The sequence below is a fragment of the Hyalella azteca genome, unplaced genomic scaffold (assembly GCF_000764305.2).
Source record: "Hyalella azteca isolate HAZT.00-mixed unplaced genomic scaffold, Hazt_2.0.2 contig2483, whole genome shotgun sequence".
Classification (NCBI taxonomy): Eukaryota; Metazoa; Arthropoda; class Malacostraca; order Amphipoda; family Hyalellidae; genus Hyalella; species Hyalella azteca.
In genome coordinates, this window is record NW_025932756.1 from 517688 (window position 1) to 535220 (window position 17533).

The following is a 17533-nucleotide window of genomic DNA, read 5'->3' on the forward strand; positions in this document are numbered from 1 at the left end:
TTGGATAAGACGAATTTCAGTTTTTGTAACATTTGTAACTTAATTTATTCGAACGCATGGCTTTATGCTCGCTAACGATTGTAAAAAAATATAACTCAGTACTCACTGCAGTGAGTGACAGAGAGCGCATTTTCTTGCCGACGAAAACGTTAAGTTACGGACGGACGGACGGACAGACAGACGAACATGACGAGCGCAATAGAGCCTTTTTTGCTTAAATGAGAAAATGCGCTATAAATAACAATTTTTGTTTGTCCTAAAAATGAAACGATTTCAAAATTAAGTGATTGAAAATATAAATATTTAACCAATAAAGTTGTAACGCATATGTAGGATTTATTGAGAAGCGGTTAAGTGCCGACGGGGATCCTATTTTATTTATAACAGTTTGCCATCTGGAAATTTGATTAAATAATTAGTCTCAATTTCTAATAAATGACACAACGTTGAGCCATGGCACGCGCTAGTAACATTTACCACCACCGGCACCACCGCTAGCGAGTAATTAATATTTACATGGTGTCCGGTCCATTAATCGTATCCGTGATACCAAACTGCCATGTTCGCGCCAGCAGGAATCATGCCATTATTGTCTCATATTAAATTCGTCCTTTGGAAAGTTTGCGCGTCATTTGTCCCTGTTTTACCAGGACTTTTAATTTTTCAAGTCAATTATTGTACAACAGTTTCTATATTAACAGGTTGAGACAGCAATTTAAAAAGGCTCATATATTCTTCGAACGGGTGACACAGATGTCAGTAGGCTAATTTGATCCGATTAATTTTTTGCGTGTGGGCGGAATATCGCTTTGCTGCTGTTGACAAAGGCTTAATTGATTGTCCCAATTCAGGTGAGAAATTCGCACTTAAGTGCAATTTAGTAATATACGTTGCCGCCGAATAATAATTAATTTTATTTTCATATCTTAATACATCTCTGAAGGTTACAGTAGCGCTCACCAGATCGAAATCATAACCAACGCACTCGAGGCGCGAATTGTGGCCGTGAGAGCTGAGTTGTAATCAGTGAGTGTTGTTGTTAGGTCATCCTGTAGACGATATGGACCAGCCAAGTGTGTTCTAAAGCTTCCTGCAAAGGACATGTTTATTTCATTGTCCTGTGGTTTCCATTCAACAAAGAGTCTCCTTCAATACAGTTTACGAGCCCTTGAACGGAAGGTAAAAGCTATCCCATCCGTCCTAGTGTCTCTTGAGTGACCTCACTGCGCATCCACTGAGCTGCAAAAAAATTTGGTGACCCCAGGTCAAATATTGCGCTTGTTCAGCGCATATTTTGGGTTGATGAATGCGTGAATTGTGAGAACCCTTCGAAGTCCAGATTTAATCAAACATGAAATCTCGGTTACAAAATTGCGAAGCGCAATTGAGAATTGAAACGCAACATATACGCCATGTCTTGACTACCTGGACAAAAAGTCCGCATATATACCTTATCAACTCCTCATCTCTTTAGAACTAATAACGCTATTTTCCCCAACCCTTTTCTAAAGTCCAGTAATATCATATCTAACGTTGGTATCATGGTTGGTTTTGCCACGGTGAGGGAAGCTAAATACACCATTCATAATTTCCTTGCTCGGACCTAAAAGGTCTATAGATGGCGAGTTCTTTTCAATTGTTCAGCGTTGTTTTGAAGACTCGCTTTCCACTTCTGCCGATGACACAATCTCGCAGCCATCAATTGCAGGAGCGTTCCAATTATGTTATCGCCAAGCACTCTTATTATGGCTATAAGAGCGATGATTCTTTAACACGCTGATGTAGGTTGCTCCTTTCTTTATGTCAGCGTTCGGCTAAACTTTTTATAATTTACGTTCATAAATTACAATCAACCACCAGTTGTCCACAGAGAAGAAATTAAAAGATATGCGCAGCCATCGATTGCATTAATTGAAAGCGATGCTATGCAAAAAAATTAAAGAAAAACTAAAAATTTCTTTGCATCCGAAATTATATATAAAATAATTATTTAAATATATAATATTACCAGATTGTATGAGCGATTTGCAAGCGAGAGTAAAAATCCGAAAATCTCCAATTTATATTGTATCTATATTTATTTTAAGTAGAAAGAATAAGCCATTTTTTTCCTCTGCCAATGAAAATTGTAAAGGAAATTTGTGTCATCGAAGGCGTGTATTCTAGTTGATGAATTAGTTACCATGATCAAAATATTTGATAGTTTGAATAAACATGATGATAAAAAGGAAAGCTATATCTGATTTGGTCAGATGCAGTATCATTAAATTACCTATACCACTCGTACAGATATTTCATCCAATATATTTGAAAAAGAGGAGAGCGGTCAATTTTAAGTGGTTAAAGTTCAGAGTACTAGGATTGGAGCAGAGAGGCGCGGGTTCGATCCCAGCTCTGTGCGCCAGCTTCTGGTCAAAATCGGCGAGGAGGCCGGGCGGTTAAGCACAGCAGAATTGTAGCAGTGAGTTGTGAGTTCGAGACCGCAAAATGCTGTGAATGTTCTGCGATGTTAAGAATCGATATTATATTATATTATATTATATTATATTATATTATATTATTAATTCAGGAACATGGACTTTATTTACTCAAATGACCTTTTTCTAATTTCGAGCTTGGTAGTGTATTTTTGTACGTACGAATGGTCTGATAAACAAATGAATGGCGATCGCCGCTAGCTCGGTTGAAAATTTTAATATACAATACAAGGAAACTAGCATACGAACGGTATGAAAAGTGGATGAGCAACATGAGATGTGTTCACTCGCCGAACAGGTCATGTTGACCGAATGGGTCATGTTGGCAGAACAGATCATGTTGGCCAAGATTATGCCAATTTATGATCATGTTATGCAGCAGTTGGTACAATTTGCAAACATGGTATGCACAAGTAGGTATAATTTTCTTCTTATATTTTGAACAGTCGTTAGCATTTTCCGTAGGACCGCGTAATGCCTGCCCCCAACAGTTTGGCTCTCAGGCAGATTGGGTCGTTGCTCGATTCGACTTTCGTGACTTGAATATCAATCGCCGAATTGGCAGTGACTCGAAACCCTCGTAAAGGTCTTAAATCCCTTCAGCACCGTCGCGCTGAATAATTTGCCAACGTACCAATGTACACATTTGCCTTGTTTAGAATAAATATCTAAGATTGTTGTTTTTCTTATTGCCAATTACATATAAAAATTATTAGAAGAACAGAGGCGCTTGTTTTCACAGAGCACTTTTACAGTTTTTTAGAACTTCTATGGCTATGTTCAGTATTAATAAAAATTACGAGTTAATCACACAATTCAGCAATGCAATTATTAATATGTTTGTTGCATTTGCCTACTCATTTTATGGTGTACATTTGACCGCCATATTTACAGTCCCGGCTAACATGCGATTCAATTCTCGTCTCATTGAACCCCAAATTGTCAGCCGAGTGGAGTTATACCGCTCCCTCCAAGTAGAGTGATACCTCTCCTTTGATACCGCTCCCTCTAAGTGGAGTGATACCGCTCCCTTGTTCCCGCTCCCTCCAAGGGAAGTGACTCCACTCCTGCCAAGTGGAGTGATACCACTCCCTCCAAGTAGAGTGATACCACTTCTTGCAAGTGGAGTGATACCACTCCCGCCCAGTCGAGTGATACCACTCCCGCCCAGTCGAGTGATACCAGTCCCGCCCAGTCGAGTGATACCACTCCCGCCCAGTCGAGTGATACCAGTCCCGCCCAGTCGAGTGATACCAGTCCCGCCCAGTCGAGTGATACCACTCCCGCCCAGTCGAGTGATACCACTCCCTCCAAGTGGAGTGATACCACTCCTTCCAAGTGGAGTGATATCACTTCCTCCAAGTGGAGTGATACCACTTCCTACAAGTGGAGTGATACCACTCCTTCCAAGTGGAGTGATATCACTTCCTCCAAGTGGAGTGATACCACTTCCTACAAGTGGAGTGATACCACTCCTTCCAAGTGGAGTGATACCACTTCCTACAAGTGGAGTGATACCACTTCCTACAAGTGGAGTGATACCACTCCTTCCAAGTGGAATGATACCACTCCCTCCAAGTAGAGTGATACCACTTCCTCCAAGTGGAGTGATACCACTCCTTCCAAGTGGAGTGATACCACTTCCTACAAGTGGAGTGATACCACTTCCTACAAGTGGAGTGATACCACTCCTTCCAAGTGGAATGATACCACTCCCTCCAAGTAGAGTGATACCACTTCCTCCAAGTGGAGTGATACCACTCCTTCCAAGTGGAGTGATACCACTCCCTCCAAGTAGAGTGATACCACTTCCTACAAGTGGAGTGATACCACTCCCTCCAAGTGGAGTGATACCATGAGGCATGCAGTCCCTCCAAGTGGAGTGACTCCACTTCTCTCCGAGCTCACGTCGCTCATCCGTAAGTTTTTCCTCGTCCATCTGCGGACATTTGAGCGGCCGCTTTTTACGAGCGTGCGGGCGGTTGACCGCCAGGAGTTGGCCATTGCACGGCCCACAATTTTCCAGTTATTTGTAAGACACAATACCAGCGCACCGTTCCCCTTTCTATTTATAAATTCACTTTGCTCTTCTGGCGTATCTTTTTTTCTCGTTAATCTGCCACTGGCATCCTCACCGCATCGTAAAAAATCACGGCATTGAATTAAAATATTATCTTGAGTATTAGGTTAAATAATTCAGTAGAAATTGGTAATCGGAGTAGATATTCTCATTCCTTTTCTCAATTTAAACATCAACAGCTTAAATTGAGTAGATTATTGAGACGAAATTACTTTTTGGCTGAAATTTTTTTCTATCATTATTTCTGCATTTCTAATAATTTTCAGATTCATATTCTCAATTCCCACAATTCTTCGACACATATCCATAGCATATGCCGACACACATCAAAAGCATATCTAGCACTTCCATAGCATATCATATATACATCCATAGCATATCATATACACATCCATAGCAAATCACATACACATCCATTGCATATCATATACACATCCATAGCATATCATATACACATCCATAGCATATCACATACACTTCCATAGCATATCATATAGTGTAGGTATCGTATAGATATACACATCCATAGCATATCATATACACATCCATAGTATATCATATAAACGTCCTTAGCATATAGGAGCCTAGGAGAAATCTTAGATATGGATTACAATAATTTATTTTGACTTGAGCAAAAAGTATTGTTATTGTAAAACGAATTAAATTTTTTCACTCCCCAAGCATTTTAGGTTCCTTTTACGAATCAAAACACATTATAAATTTTATCCCATAGTAATTAGTAACATCGTTATCTAACCCATTTGACCTCACGTCAGGCTGGGCCAAATTTCGCAAGCGCCTTATTTTTCCATATTAAAGCGCCTTATTTTTCCATATTAAGACGCCTTATTTTTCTATAACAAGCCTCATCTGTTCACGTTTCAAGCACATATCTTCATTTATATCACGAGGTGATGACTCGCATGATACAAGTCGTGTATTAATTTAGTCATCAAAGCGACTTCGGTCTTCATTGCCGGACAATCCGGCAGCGTCCCGCGTCCGCTTATTGCTTCTCCGGCGCTTTGAAGTGCGGATGGCGATGCTAGGCTAGTTTGCCTACGACATATTTTGCATGTCCCGCGACCATGTCCCTCAAAATCCAATGATCGCTAGGCCCTCTATGACCTGTAGCTGCACGTTGAAATTTCGTCTGTGATTTCCAATTAACTTGCAGGGTTGAGCTGTGCATGATTTACAACTAGTTGGCACAGCTCGCAATGAGGGAACGGAGGCTGTAACTGTTATAAAATAATTTCTCTATTTTATCATGCATGTACCTGAATGGCTTCAAGCTGGTTACAAATTAGGATGAAAGATTAAATATCTAAACCAAATTTTGAGTAATCGTATAGGAATCAATTAAAATAAAACTCGAGAAATTTGTGGCTCTATTATAAAATAAAACGTAAAGAAATACGCATGGAGCATTAGTTTTTCACCTCACACACGAGATTCTGCACACTGTTGCAGATCCCTTAATGATCGAACGCAGCAGCCTGCCGTCAGCTGATCTGCAGAGAACTAGTGAACAGCTGGCAAGATGAAGCAAAGAATGCGTGCAGCCATGGCTTCTGTATTTCTTTCCGAGTTTACTGACAGCAAAGGTTGACGTCTGACCGATGTATCCAAACTTGAGTGTAACGAACCTCAAGGTAAATTCTGAGATCAAAGTGAAACAATTCAATATTACACCAAATTTATAGACCCAGCAACAATATAGCACCAAGAGGGTTGATATTAGAAATGCAATAACTAAAAGTTAACTAAGCTCCATACTTTTTTGATGAACAATTGTACGCAGAGACATTTTTACCGTAGCTAAAAGATTTCGCCGTAACCCAAGAAACATCAAGAATTCTTCACAATTTCACAAGCCTGATGCGCGTTGCACTTGACGACGCGATATTTAAGAGACAGCGAGAGTATTTAGAGTATTCATAAGGCAGTGTCGGCGAGCAGCTGCGACACAAGATAGAGCAATATTTTACGCTGCTCTGACATTGCGTCGTTGCTGTGCAGCCTCGCCAGATTGAGGCAATAATACAAGCTCTGGACACGCTTGTATTGCCTGGAGTATGAAACACAGCTCTGTGATCAACTCTGTGTGGTATGTGTTATCGAAAGTGTTGGCATGTGTGTGTATGTGTTTGGTTCAATTCCGATATACTAGTAGTTTTTTTCGTACGAGGAGCTTTGTATTTCAGGCACACATGTATAATAATTTGTGAAGGAAAACAAAAGCAGACTATGCAATTATCATTAGAAATAAGGAGAAATTAAATCTAAAAAAGGAAAATTAAAAATATAATCGACATCATTTTAATTTATTTGTTCATTGTAAACTAAAAAAAATTATAATAACATCTGATGATTGGAGCCTGCTTAGACAACATAAAAATCCGTCTTACTTCAATGGATGCTACAAACATCGTGATTGTTGTGGACAAGAAAGTCGGAAAAATAAACCTCCGGGGAATTTGCTCTTCAGGTTCGGCAGCTTCAAAGCTCAAACAAAAAATTTGGTCAAAAAGCGGTCTCGGCTTCGCGCATTACACAAAATCTCGCTGACTGAAAACACGCGCGCCACTGCAAAAAAAGACGCCCGCTGAGAGAATTTCTGAATTCGTAATAGAGCTTCGGTTCCTCACGGGAGAAGCGGCGCAATATGCCAGCCCTCCTGACTCGGCTGTGGCTCTTAAGCAAGGCAAGAGTCGCAGAGTGGGTGTGAGCAGCCGCTGCTGATTCAGCATGACAAGTGACAAGTCTTTGAAAAAAGGAACTTGTGAAAGCATTGATCACGTTCAATAACTTACAAAATACACGTGAGAAGTGTTTATTAGGGCTCGTAATTCTAGTATGTTGCAGCTATTAACGCATCGTGATTGGATTTTGCGACAATGGTAACGCCTCAAAATTATAATGAGAATATTGCTCATAAAGATGGAATTTTGCTAATTTTTCGCTCTTAAATCAACGCAGTTAATTTTCACTTCCAAATTAATGGAATATTTTTGTTTTAATTTTAATTAACGCCCAAAGTAGGAAATTAAATTTACGATTAATTTCAAGTTCAGCTACTCGGAGTATTGAACTTGGATATGTTCAGGATGAATACTTGTAGTACCAGTCACGAGCACAGTTTATTTTAAAGTTTATAGCCAGAATGCGGCATCGAAGCATTATATTATTATTTATTGGTAAATTAAAATCACTGTTTATGATGCTTCCGCGCTGGATCTTAGAAGGAATTTAATTCTCGATCACGTTTTTTTTGGTTAGTTTCCGTTAAAATATATCAAGATATTTTAACATTTCATTTTAAATTAGAACTAAAAACAAATATTGAGGGTATGAACAATTTGACCAAAATTAATAAAAATTAATTACACGAACCTTTTTAGAGACCGAAAAATTTGTGATTCGAAACGCACATGGAGGTTAGATATTATAAAGAGCTGCAGGACAGCGGCTAGCTTGCGCATCATCGCCATGCATGCCAATGATTGCGCAATGCTACGCAGACTTGTTCGTTCTCGGCGCCTTCGTTTGCACCCACGATGGCTTCGCCGCGGTCAGAAATCAGCCTTCAAAGAGCCGAGCTCTGCGATCCAGCCCCGTATGTAAATGTTATCAACTTGGCAACTGCAACCAAAGCCACGTCTAACTACGGCTCACCGACAGAGGCAAAAAAATCATTTATTGTGAATTCATAAGCAAATAAATTTTAAAGTCTCTGTAGTTCCTAGTCGCAGACAAAATCCATTAATTTCCCATTACTGTGGAATAAGAATGCACTAATGAGTAGGACACCACGAATTAAACCCAGATCCAGAAAGAAATAACTCAGGCAAATCAAAATTACAAACCATGAAAAATTGTAATGCCTCGTATGGATTTTGAGAAGCTGTGTATGCTATCGATTTTCGCTCCGAACCTGGTAGCTGCAGACGATATTCGAGAAAGCTTTCTCGCGGATATTTAAGGTCATAAGGAAGAAATTTAATTGGACATACAGCCATGGGGCTATGTTTCTGCAATAGTACCTTATGTATCATAAATGCATATTTTATTTCCAAGGCAGCACAAAAAATAATCAATGACACATACTTAACATAATGCTACGATCGATTCAGCAACTACTATCATCTAGTATTGCTCTTCTACAACGTAATTTAATAATTATATTATATTGATTTTAACAATGGTTTTAAAAAACCTCAAAAGTTTTACATTTAAACAACGGAAGAGAGGAAGAGGCTGAGAGGAGCAGAGTAAGAGGAAGGTCCTAATTAAAAGAAACAAATCCTAATGAGCTAATGCACCTCATGAATAACCATGTCAGGAACACAGCTCAGCTGCAGGACGCCTGTAAGGAATCTCCCGCAGAGTCTTGCATCTCAGCGCCTCACTTATTCGTGCTGTACGTTTTTTTGTTTTGATTGCTTGTCATCTTCATCAAAACTACTAGGCTTCTTGTCGGTTGCATCTAAAATGTGAGCAAATCTTTCTCTAGTGCGCCAGTCTGTAACTACCAGAGATCCAGCATTACATAGTGGAAATTTGGCAGACCATTAATCCAGTATTGTGGGAATTTAGTAGACATTTTCATATAAGCAACCGGTTCATCAATAATTTTTAGCGCATTTTCTCATTCATGGAAAAAATGAGCTATTGTGCTCGTCCATCTGTCTATTGTGCTTGTCCGTCTGTCCGTCCGTCTGTCCGTGACTTCACGTTTTCGTCGACGAGAAAATGCGCTCTTTGTCACTCACTGCAGAGAGTACTGAGTTATATTTTTTACACATTTTGCATGACTAGATTCGTACAGGATTAACAAGGTCATGTACGGTGCTTCTTGAAAAACAGCAAAGTTTTATTGTCAAGAGCCAATGCCTCGATTTGGGCCCGAGGTAATCTAGCGTAACTGTCAAGTGATTGACAGATGAGTTGACAGGAGCCCTGTACCTCCGGCGCCGGGAAGACGCATGCGTTGACATATGCAAGCTTCAACGAATTCTTCGAATTCAAGAAGCCATGAAACTTCGATGAGAGCAAAACGGACACGGCTGGCTTGTCGGTAAAACGTCTCGAAGTCTAATTTTATCGCGGCCATTCATCTTCAAATGAAAGCACTCGATCAGCATGAACTCAATAAGTTCTCTCAGCATTAACTCGATCAGTTCTCTCAGCATGAACTCGATCAGTTCTCTCAGCATGAACTCGATCAGTTCTCTCAGTATGAATTTGGTAAGTTCTCTCAGCATGAGATCTTCTCGATCATGTTTCTCGATCATTTCTCTAAGCAGAAAATATGTCAGTTCTTAAAGCGTAAACTTGACTAGTCAGCTAAAGGTGAACTCTAAGCATTCCATCAGGCATTAAAATAAAATTCTTCAACCGTGGCTTTCCTTGAGTTGAATAAATTTTGAATTGAATAACTTCTACGTACTTTTTGACGAACAGGCATTACCTAATTAGATTTTATAAATCAATGCGAGATAGTTTCGACCCACCTCATTATGAGTTGTGAGGTTTCCTATTGCAGTTTTGAAGGCTAAATGGAAAATTTCATTTTATGCATTAATACTATTTTTAGCGCATTTTCTCATTTATGAAAAAATGCACTATTGTGCTCACCATGTCCGTCTCAGACAGGCAGGCAGGCACTGGAGTTCAAAAGCAGCTGCTCTTTTACGCGAGAGACAGTGAGTGACGTCACTCATGACTCAATATAAAAAATAGATGATTTGCTTAACCGATTCTTTAATTATCTTATGAGAGGAAGAATGAAGATACTCTCGAAGTCATGTTCTGAATTGGCGTTTATAAGGTTTTTCAACTAAAATGTATTCATGAATTTCATTTATACGTTGATTTTCCTTTAAAATTATTTACATTATATTATTACAATTTAGCTTCTGAGAGTTTATATCATCGTAAAATCTGGAAGAAAATTCTGCCAATCGAAATGGTAAAGCTTTCACAAACTGCGTGGGCGATAAAACAAGCAGCCGCTATTCACTTTTTACCTTCCGAAAAAAACGATGAAATTGCTGTTTAGTTTAGACTTAGTTTGCGTAGCGTAGGACAAGGATTTTGTGTAGCCAGGATGCGGTCCAAAGTCCTGTAGTTTATCACAGTCTTAGTGCCAGCTTAAAACTCGTGATGGGACAACTTGTTCGGCACGAGAGCCTCTTGCGGCCAGGCTTTCCTCACGTCTCCGTTGATCGTCAACACGCAGCCGTCCTCGTCTCGGTGTGAGTGACGTGTGTCTCTGCATCACGAACGGTGCATCCGAATATAAACGTTATACTCATCATTTCTAGGGGGGACATCCTTAGGCTTTTCCATTTTACCTATCGATTTTGAGCCTTAACTTCGGCCCTAGGCGCAGATCTGTTCATGATCTGAGCCTGTCTATATCCCAAATTATTAGGCTAGTCCCATTTTTGCCATTGAAAAAATTCAGATTTTGTGCTAAGTTGTTTTTCTTAGTTTGAAAATTCAACACTTAAATGCTTTGTAAAATGAATTTGCTATTTGCAGAAGTCGATAAATAGACAGTTATTTTTTAGAAAGAGTCAGTCTTTCGCTGTTCAATTTTAAAAGTATGTTTACTAGAATCGGTTTTGTTGTCAAAATAAGACTCCATTAAATACAATCTTGAAGTTTTTTTGTGAAAATGAGAATGGACATGATGTTACACATTGGTATTCTAAAAGGTAATTTGAACTTTCAATATCATGTTAAGGCCATTTGAGGATTTAGATGGCTGGACTATCGTCTCATCAACGATGCCGATCCAAAACTAGATGGTTTTGGATCGTCAACGTTTTCGTGTGAAACGTTGAGGCCAGTTGATTTGTTTGAAACTCAGCAAATACTCAACAATCTATCTTCATGTATTCTACAGTCCATGTTAGCCTGCATTTCTTATGAATAACTTTCATAATGATATCTGCTGTCAAATTTCTTTACAGACGACATTTGGTAGATACAAATTTGTCTCGCAATCCAAATGTTTAAATACTCAACAACTTGGCCGACATTGCGTCTTGAAAACTTTTAGTTTCGGAAACTTTTCGCTACCAACCTCTCAATACAATTAAAAATAGTTTTGGATGAATATGTGGCAGTTCTGCGTATGTGCTATTTTAAGCGTATTAATATCAGATATTCCTAACAAAATTATTTACTTAGAAATTTTTCCTTCATTACACGATCCTGCAAGGATGCCCGAGCAGCGTGGGGATACCAAAGCTGTTTTCACCTGATTGCTCATTTCCCAGCACACAGCCTGCTAGGGGCCGAGCTTCGGGGCTCGGAAATGATTCTGTCAAGGCGTTACCGGCCGCTGTGTGCTGAGTGCTGACACTATGTGATCAACACTACAGCATCACTACAACGTCAGCATAAAACCGTTACCATCGTCAGGGCAGAATACGAGCGACTACTCGTCATCAGCATCAACGTGACCATCGTCAGGGCAGCATTCTCCCTCGCTGAAACGTTTTACAAATGTTTTTAACAAGTACTTTCTCAAATATTGACCGAATTTCAACTATCGTTTGAATTATTATACTCACTATTATAGGGGCGTGCAGTTAACGCAAACCATAATAAAATCTTTTTTACACTCTTTTATAATTAAAACCAGACAAAGGTCCATACAAGAAAAAATCCTCGATTGTTCGTTGCAACATATTAACAAGAAAAATGACCGAACGCCATCTCACTTATTGTGATTCAATATATATAAGGCATCATTACGAAAATATACGCGGATTATTGAGGACCCTCACGGACTCATTTTGCAGAAGGTTTTCTGTTATGACGCTAAGAGTTGTGAACGATTAACGAGGTTTAATTCTGTAGTAGTGTCTGACTGCGTAACTTCTGATATCGATAAAGCAATTCGTAATTAACTCATAACAAACGGCCCAGTTCAGGCTTGATACGGTATTCAGATGTAAGCAAGAAAAGCACCTCAATTTCAATGCGCATCACAGTAGGTTTTGCTCATATTTATTAATTATTAAAACTATATTATAGGTTTGATGATATATTCGGTTTAGGCAGGAATAGCGTTCCCATTGCAATGCACATTGCCGGAAACGTTGCTCATGTAAGTTGATTATTGAAAATATAATTGCCTTGGGTACATCGGATGTAGATGTCAATTGTGCTTCGGTTACTGAATTTAGCTGAACTTGACACGAGCGGCGTGCGTCTGAATCAGGGTGCAGAGCTAGAGACAGCCTAGGTCTCTGGTGTTCCATTTGTCCGGAGTTAGCTTGAACTCCTCATTGACACTAACGCTGTTACGAAGACGTGTGATGTGCCCACGCTGTGTTCACTTCGGGACGAGCTTTCCTTGCATGTTGTTCTCTGACTGATCAAACGAGAAGACTTACTGAATTATGGATATGTTCTCATGTTCACCTCGCATACTCATACTAAGTAAATTTCCCAATCATTATCACTTATGTCTTTTATTACGACGAACGGGCCTAAGTCATCTATTGAAGTTTATTCTATTAATGCTATTATTCTAGCCACGAATCTAGAGTTTGACTTATTTATCTAAAAATTTTCAGTCGTGAAAAACGTAATTTGCAAAAACCAACAGCCCTCTGTAGTTTTAAGTTAAATGTTAAGTCTAAGTTGTTGTTGTTTCAGGTTTAAATGTTAAAGTTAACATTTTGCGTGGTTCCTAACTCACACAGATTGCTCGCTTGTTCGACTGTTATGAGTTATGTCGGAATTCTTCTAAATACTAAACCACGTGGATGTAGTGTTTCACAACGATAATGGAATTTCCAGGATAATAATTTAAAAAACTGCGTGAGTGTAGTGACAAATTTTGAGCCTAAGTTTAAAAATTTTTATTGAAAACTTAAAATTTCCTTTCACCACGACCGAAGTCTCTAAGAATTGACTGCAATTTAACTTCTTTAAGAGTACCTATACGTCATGATAAATAAGAAAAAAAATTAAACTCTAAATAAGGTTTTTGGATTTGTGGCACTCGGAGTCCGTGAAAAAATAGCAAAATTTCACTCTTCACTTGGGAATTTAATCCATCTTTATTTTCCGTCCTGTCTCCAGCTATCGTGGTCACAAGTCAAGCTTTTTCGGCCTCGCAACAAACTTGTTGCAAGTGAGTTAGGACTACGGCAGTGAGACGACACGCACAAAAAACTACCCTGAATGACATTGCTAGAGGCCAGTCTCTCTGGAACTGGTGTTAGGGCATCTGCAAACCTCATGCCTAGTTTCTGTGAAAATCAAAGACATGACCTATGTAAGAAAATGACTCCAGCCTATGTACATTATGAACGATGAGCAATATTCTTAATTAATTAAACAGATTCCTGTAAATGCCAATGAAAATTAAATTTCTTGTATCTTTGCTTACTGTTGCGCGAATATTTTTCGCGATCACTTTCATATTTCCAGGCCCAGTACTGTTTCTAATTTGCCACCATGGACAAACCATGTCCAGAAGATTTCAACTTCTACGATGACCGCATAGTAGATAAACGCCTCCGTCAGTTTATTCATTTTTCCTCTAAAACAAAAAGTATTGTCTTGTGTGAAGTGATATCGTCAATTCTTCCCCACTCGATATACAGGGAAAGTCACTGTCATTATTTCACTACGCTTCGTTGATAAATGAGAAGCCTGGAAATTGTGGGTATACTTCTAATAAGCTTGGAAATATTTTTAGTTTTAAAAACAATGAAGAAAACACCAGATTAAATTATTGGTTTCCTTTCGAGCAACTGTGTTTATTTAAGCGCTGGCAATCTCCTATGCTGAGCTGACGATCGGGCGCACGCCGCAAGAGGCGGCCGCGGCGGAGCACTTCCTTAAATGAAGCGCGTCCGTAAATTCACCGAAGCCGTCGATGGCGGATCAGCGGTCCGAGATTCAGCGGAAACGTAAAGCCGCGGATTGCGGGTGCATGGGACTTCTTTTGGGCGAAGTTGGTGGTTTCTTTTTTAATTGCAGATGAACAATTTTTTTACTAGCATTGAGTAAGAAGATTGCCTAAAATGTTCTTCATGTTCTAGAAAAATTCCATTGATTAGAAAACATTAAATAAGATTTATTTGTGGTGATCCAAAGAAATTTGATGAAAAAAGTTCCGTAATAACTTTTTCGTTATATACAACTAATTTTCTTACGTTACACTGACTCGTTTGAATAATCCAAAAAATTTAATTAGTATCTTTGGTCGATGTCCATGATGCTTTTTCGGTTAGAACAATAAAACGTTTAATGCCACCCGACCAATACAGAGCAGTAATCAGAGATTCTCCTATAAAAGATCTAGCATAAAACCGTACACAATTATGGCATCCGACACCACAAAACCCAAGGCACCGTATCTCTGTTTCTGAAGCCTGTGTCCTTATCCATCAATTGTGCGTTGTTTTCATAAAGCGCTTACCAGACCCGACGAGTTAAGGAAAGGTCAGCGACGCGCTCCTAAATGCTAGTCATTAAAAATGCACCGCCAGCAATGCTCCGATCGGACCTTATCGTACAAAAGATTCTTCATTATAATGATGCGGGATGAGAGATAGTGAAGGAATCGAAGGTACAGTACAGGAATATTCATAAGTAGTTACAGTTGCTGGTAGTGAAATATAACACCGTTGTATATAAGCCATGAGCTACATTTAGAATTTAAAGATATCATTTCTCGATTTTCGAACGATGCAGGTTTAGAATGGAAAAAGTCACGCACAATGAACCCAATTGTGAACTGAATAAAATCTCTTATTTATGTGATATCATTGTTTAAGCTATTGAACAATGCTTTATTATAAATTTAAACTGAAAAGTGAATTTATATAACGATCACTGTCAATATTTTCGGAACAAATGCTTGCAGTGGAAGGGAAAGTTAGTGAACCGTGTTTTGAGTCGCTGATCTAGAGTGACGACAGCAATTGATGTCGTCCTGTTTTTTATCGGACCGGAAGCTCGACTTTAAACTGTGAGCTGCGGTGGGCTTGCGGCTAATTACGGATCAGACAACAACATCAGCGTTTTGAGTGATGCGCGCAAAAAACACTTGCTATTTACGAAGCTCGTGAAGTGGCATAAGCTTACTGAACTCGGGGGAAAAATGGCCATTTCTGAGCATGATGAACTGCATTGTGGAAATAAGCCAGATAACGAAAATAGGCATGTTTATGGCCAGAATATCGACTGCATTAAAACAAGAAATTTATGAATTTATTGCATCACTGCTTATTTTCACCGAAGAAATTAAGAGGAATAATTTATAAGGAATAAATTTATTAAGTATAAATTTAAGAAATTTATTCCAGCATGGCTTATTAATATCCGAATTTTAGGAACGAGTTGGTGTAAGTTGGAACGAGTTGGTAATTCATTGACTGACGATTACCGACTCCTTATTTAGCTCTCACCGCAGATGAATATAATGTCAAGCCTGAGTTACGGCAAGTTAAAAAATATTCAGTCGCTTTCGTGCGGGATTGAATTAGAAGAATTTTTTAAGTTCATTACAATGCAGTCATTAATTACGGGATTTTTAAAGTTTAGAAAAAATAAATATTGAATTCGAAGTAACGTTTCAGCCAAATTTTCGAAGAATAAAAATCCCCCACAATTCAATAAACTTGATAATTTTCTGGCATAAATTTGCACTGGTTGAAAAACATGTTATACCAGTGAAGACATGTAATAATGTGGTCTGTGTATTATGTTGTCCTCACCGCTCACGAGGCAGCACTCTAGTACAAGTAGTACTCACCGCTCACGAGGCAGCTCTCTAGTACAAGTTGTACTCACCGCTCACGAGGGCCGCTGAGCTGAGGCCGGTCACCACGATCGCTGCGATGGTGAGGCTCCTCATCGCTCCCTCTACTGACTTGATATTTACTTTATTTCGCAGGAATGCGCGCATTTCATAGTATATGTACAAACATTTATTATTACTCATGATTTATTATCTATTAATGGTTTATTGACAACTGACATGAAATATCCATGATTAGTTTTCTTTTGTTTTCTGTTGGTAAAAATATAGAAATTATACAGAAATTAAAATATTTTAGGTAATTATTGGTATGATGGAATTTATTCGCCAGTTTGACGTGTATATTCATTCGGTTGCTATGCTTTTTTTTGTTTTTGCGGTGACGTACTAGCACTTCATGAATACAGCCATTAATCAGGTGCCATTTTGTAATTGATACAAAAGCACATACTGGTGTTTAAATAATTTAGGTAATTGTTAATTTAATTAGGAAAATACTCTCATAACCTGTGCAGGTAATGCCTCATCTTGTAGGTATACAATACAGATATTTTTTATTAGAGTAACATTAGATGAAGATATCAGCCACTTGCACGCTGGATTAAAATAAATTAATTCGGTTTCATCAAATTTTTTGTCACCGAAGTTGCACACCGAAATGAAAAAATTCGTTTTTAAATATCTTTTTCAATGTACAATGTTGTATCAGCATTTAATGCCATGTTGCTGCAACTCATAATGCTAATAATAACTTATGTTTCAGGTGCTATAACTCTTATAAAACTTTTTTCTACTATCTTGAGCAAATGATTGGCAATAAGATTTACATGTTTATGTAAAATCTGGCGGCAAATACAGAAAATTACAACATTTTCCACAAAATGCAATGCATTTTAATCGTACACTCACATCGAGTCCCAAAATAATATTTATAGTTCAATGCAACAGATCATAGCAATATGTTGCAGCAAGAAGGATAGCTGCTCTGTATTCAATGAAAATCTATTTTTACTACAGTTTAGTCTTCCTTCCGAACACAATAGTTTTCAGAAAATTGCTATGACGACAATAGATTCTTTAAAAAGATTCTGAAATCTGTACACATGTCTAAGAAAATTACTTTATATCATGGATACGAAAATCCAGGTCGTGCAGTGACAGAGACACACCGTG

General features: G+C 38.6%; 1 protein-coding gene across 1 annotated transcript in view; it reads right to left on the minus strand.

Annotated features, from left to right (window-relative positions):
* The window catches only part of LOC108671257 (protein amalgam-like), a 36827-nt gene extending 20241 nt beyond the window's left edge, over positions 1 to 16586 (minus strand). Inside the window, exon 1 of the mRNA XM_047885597.1 lies at positions 16393 to 16586. Within this exon, the coding sequence (XP_047741553.1) occupies positions 16393 to 16543 (151 nt within the window). The 5' untranslated portion in view covers positions 16544 to 16586. The remainder of the gene's footprint in view (positions 1 to 16392) is intronic.
* Positions 16587 to 17533: the final 947 nt, after the last annotated feature.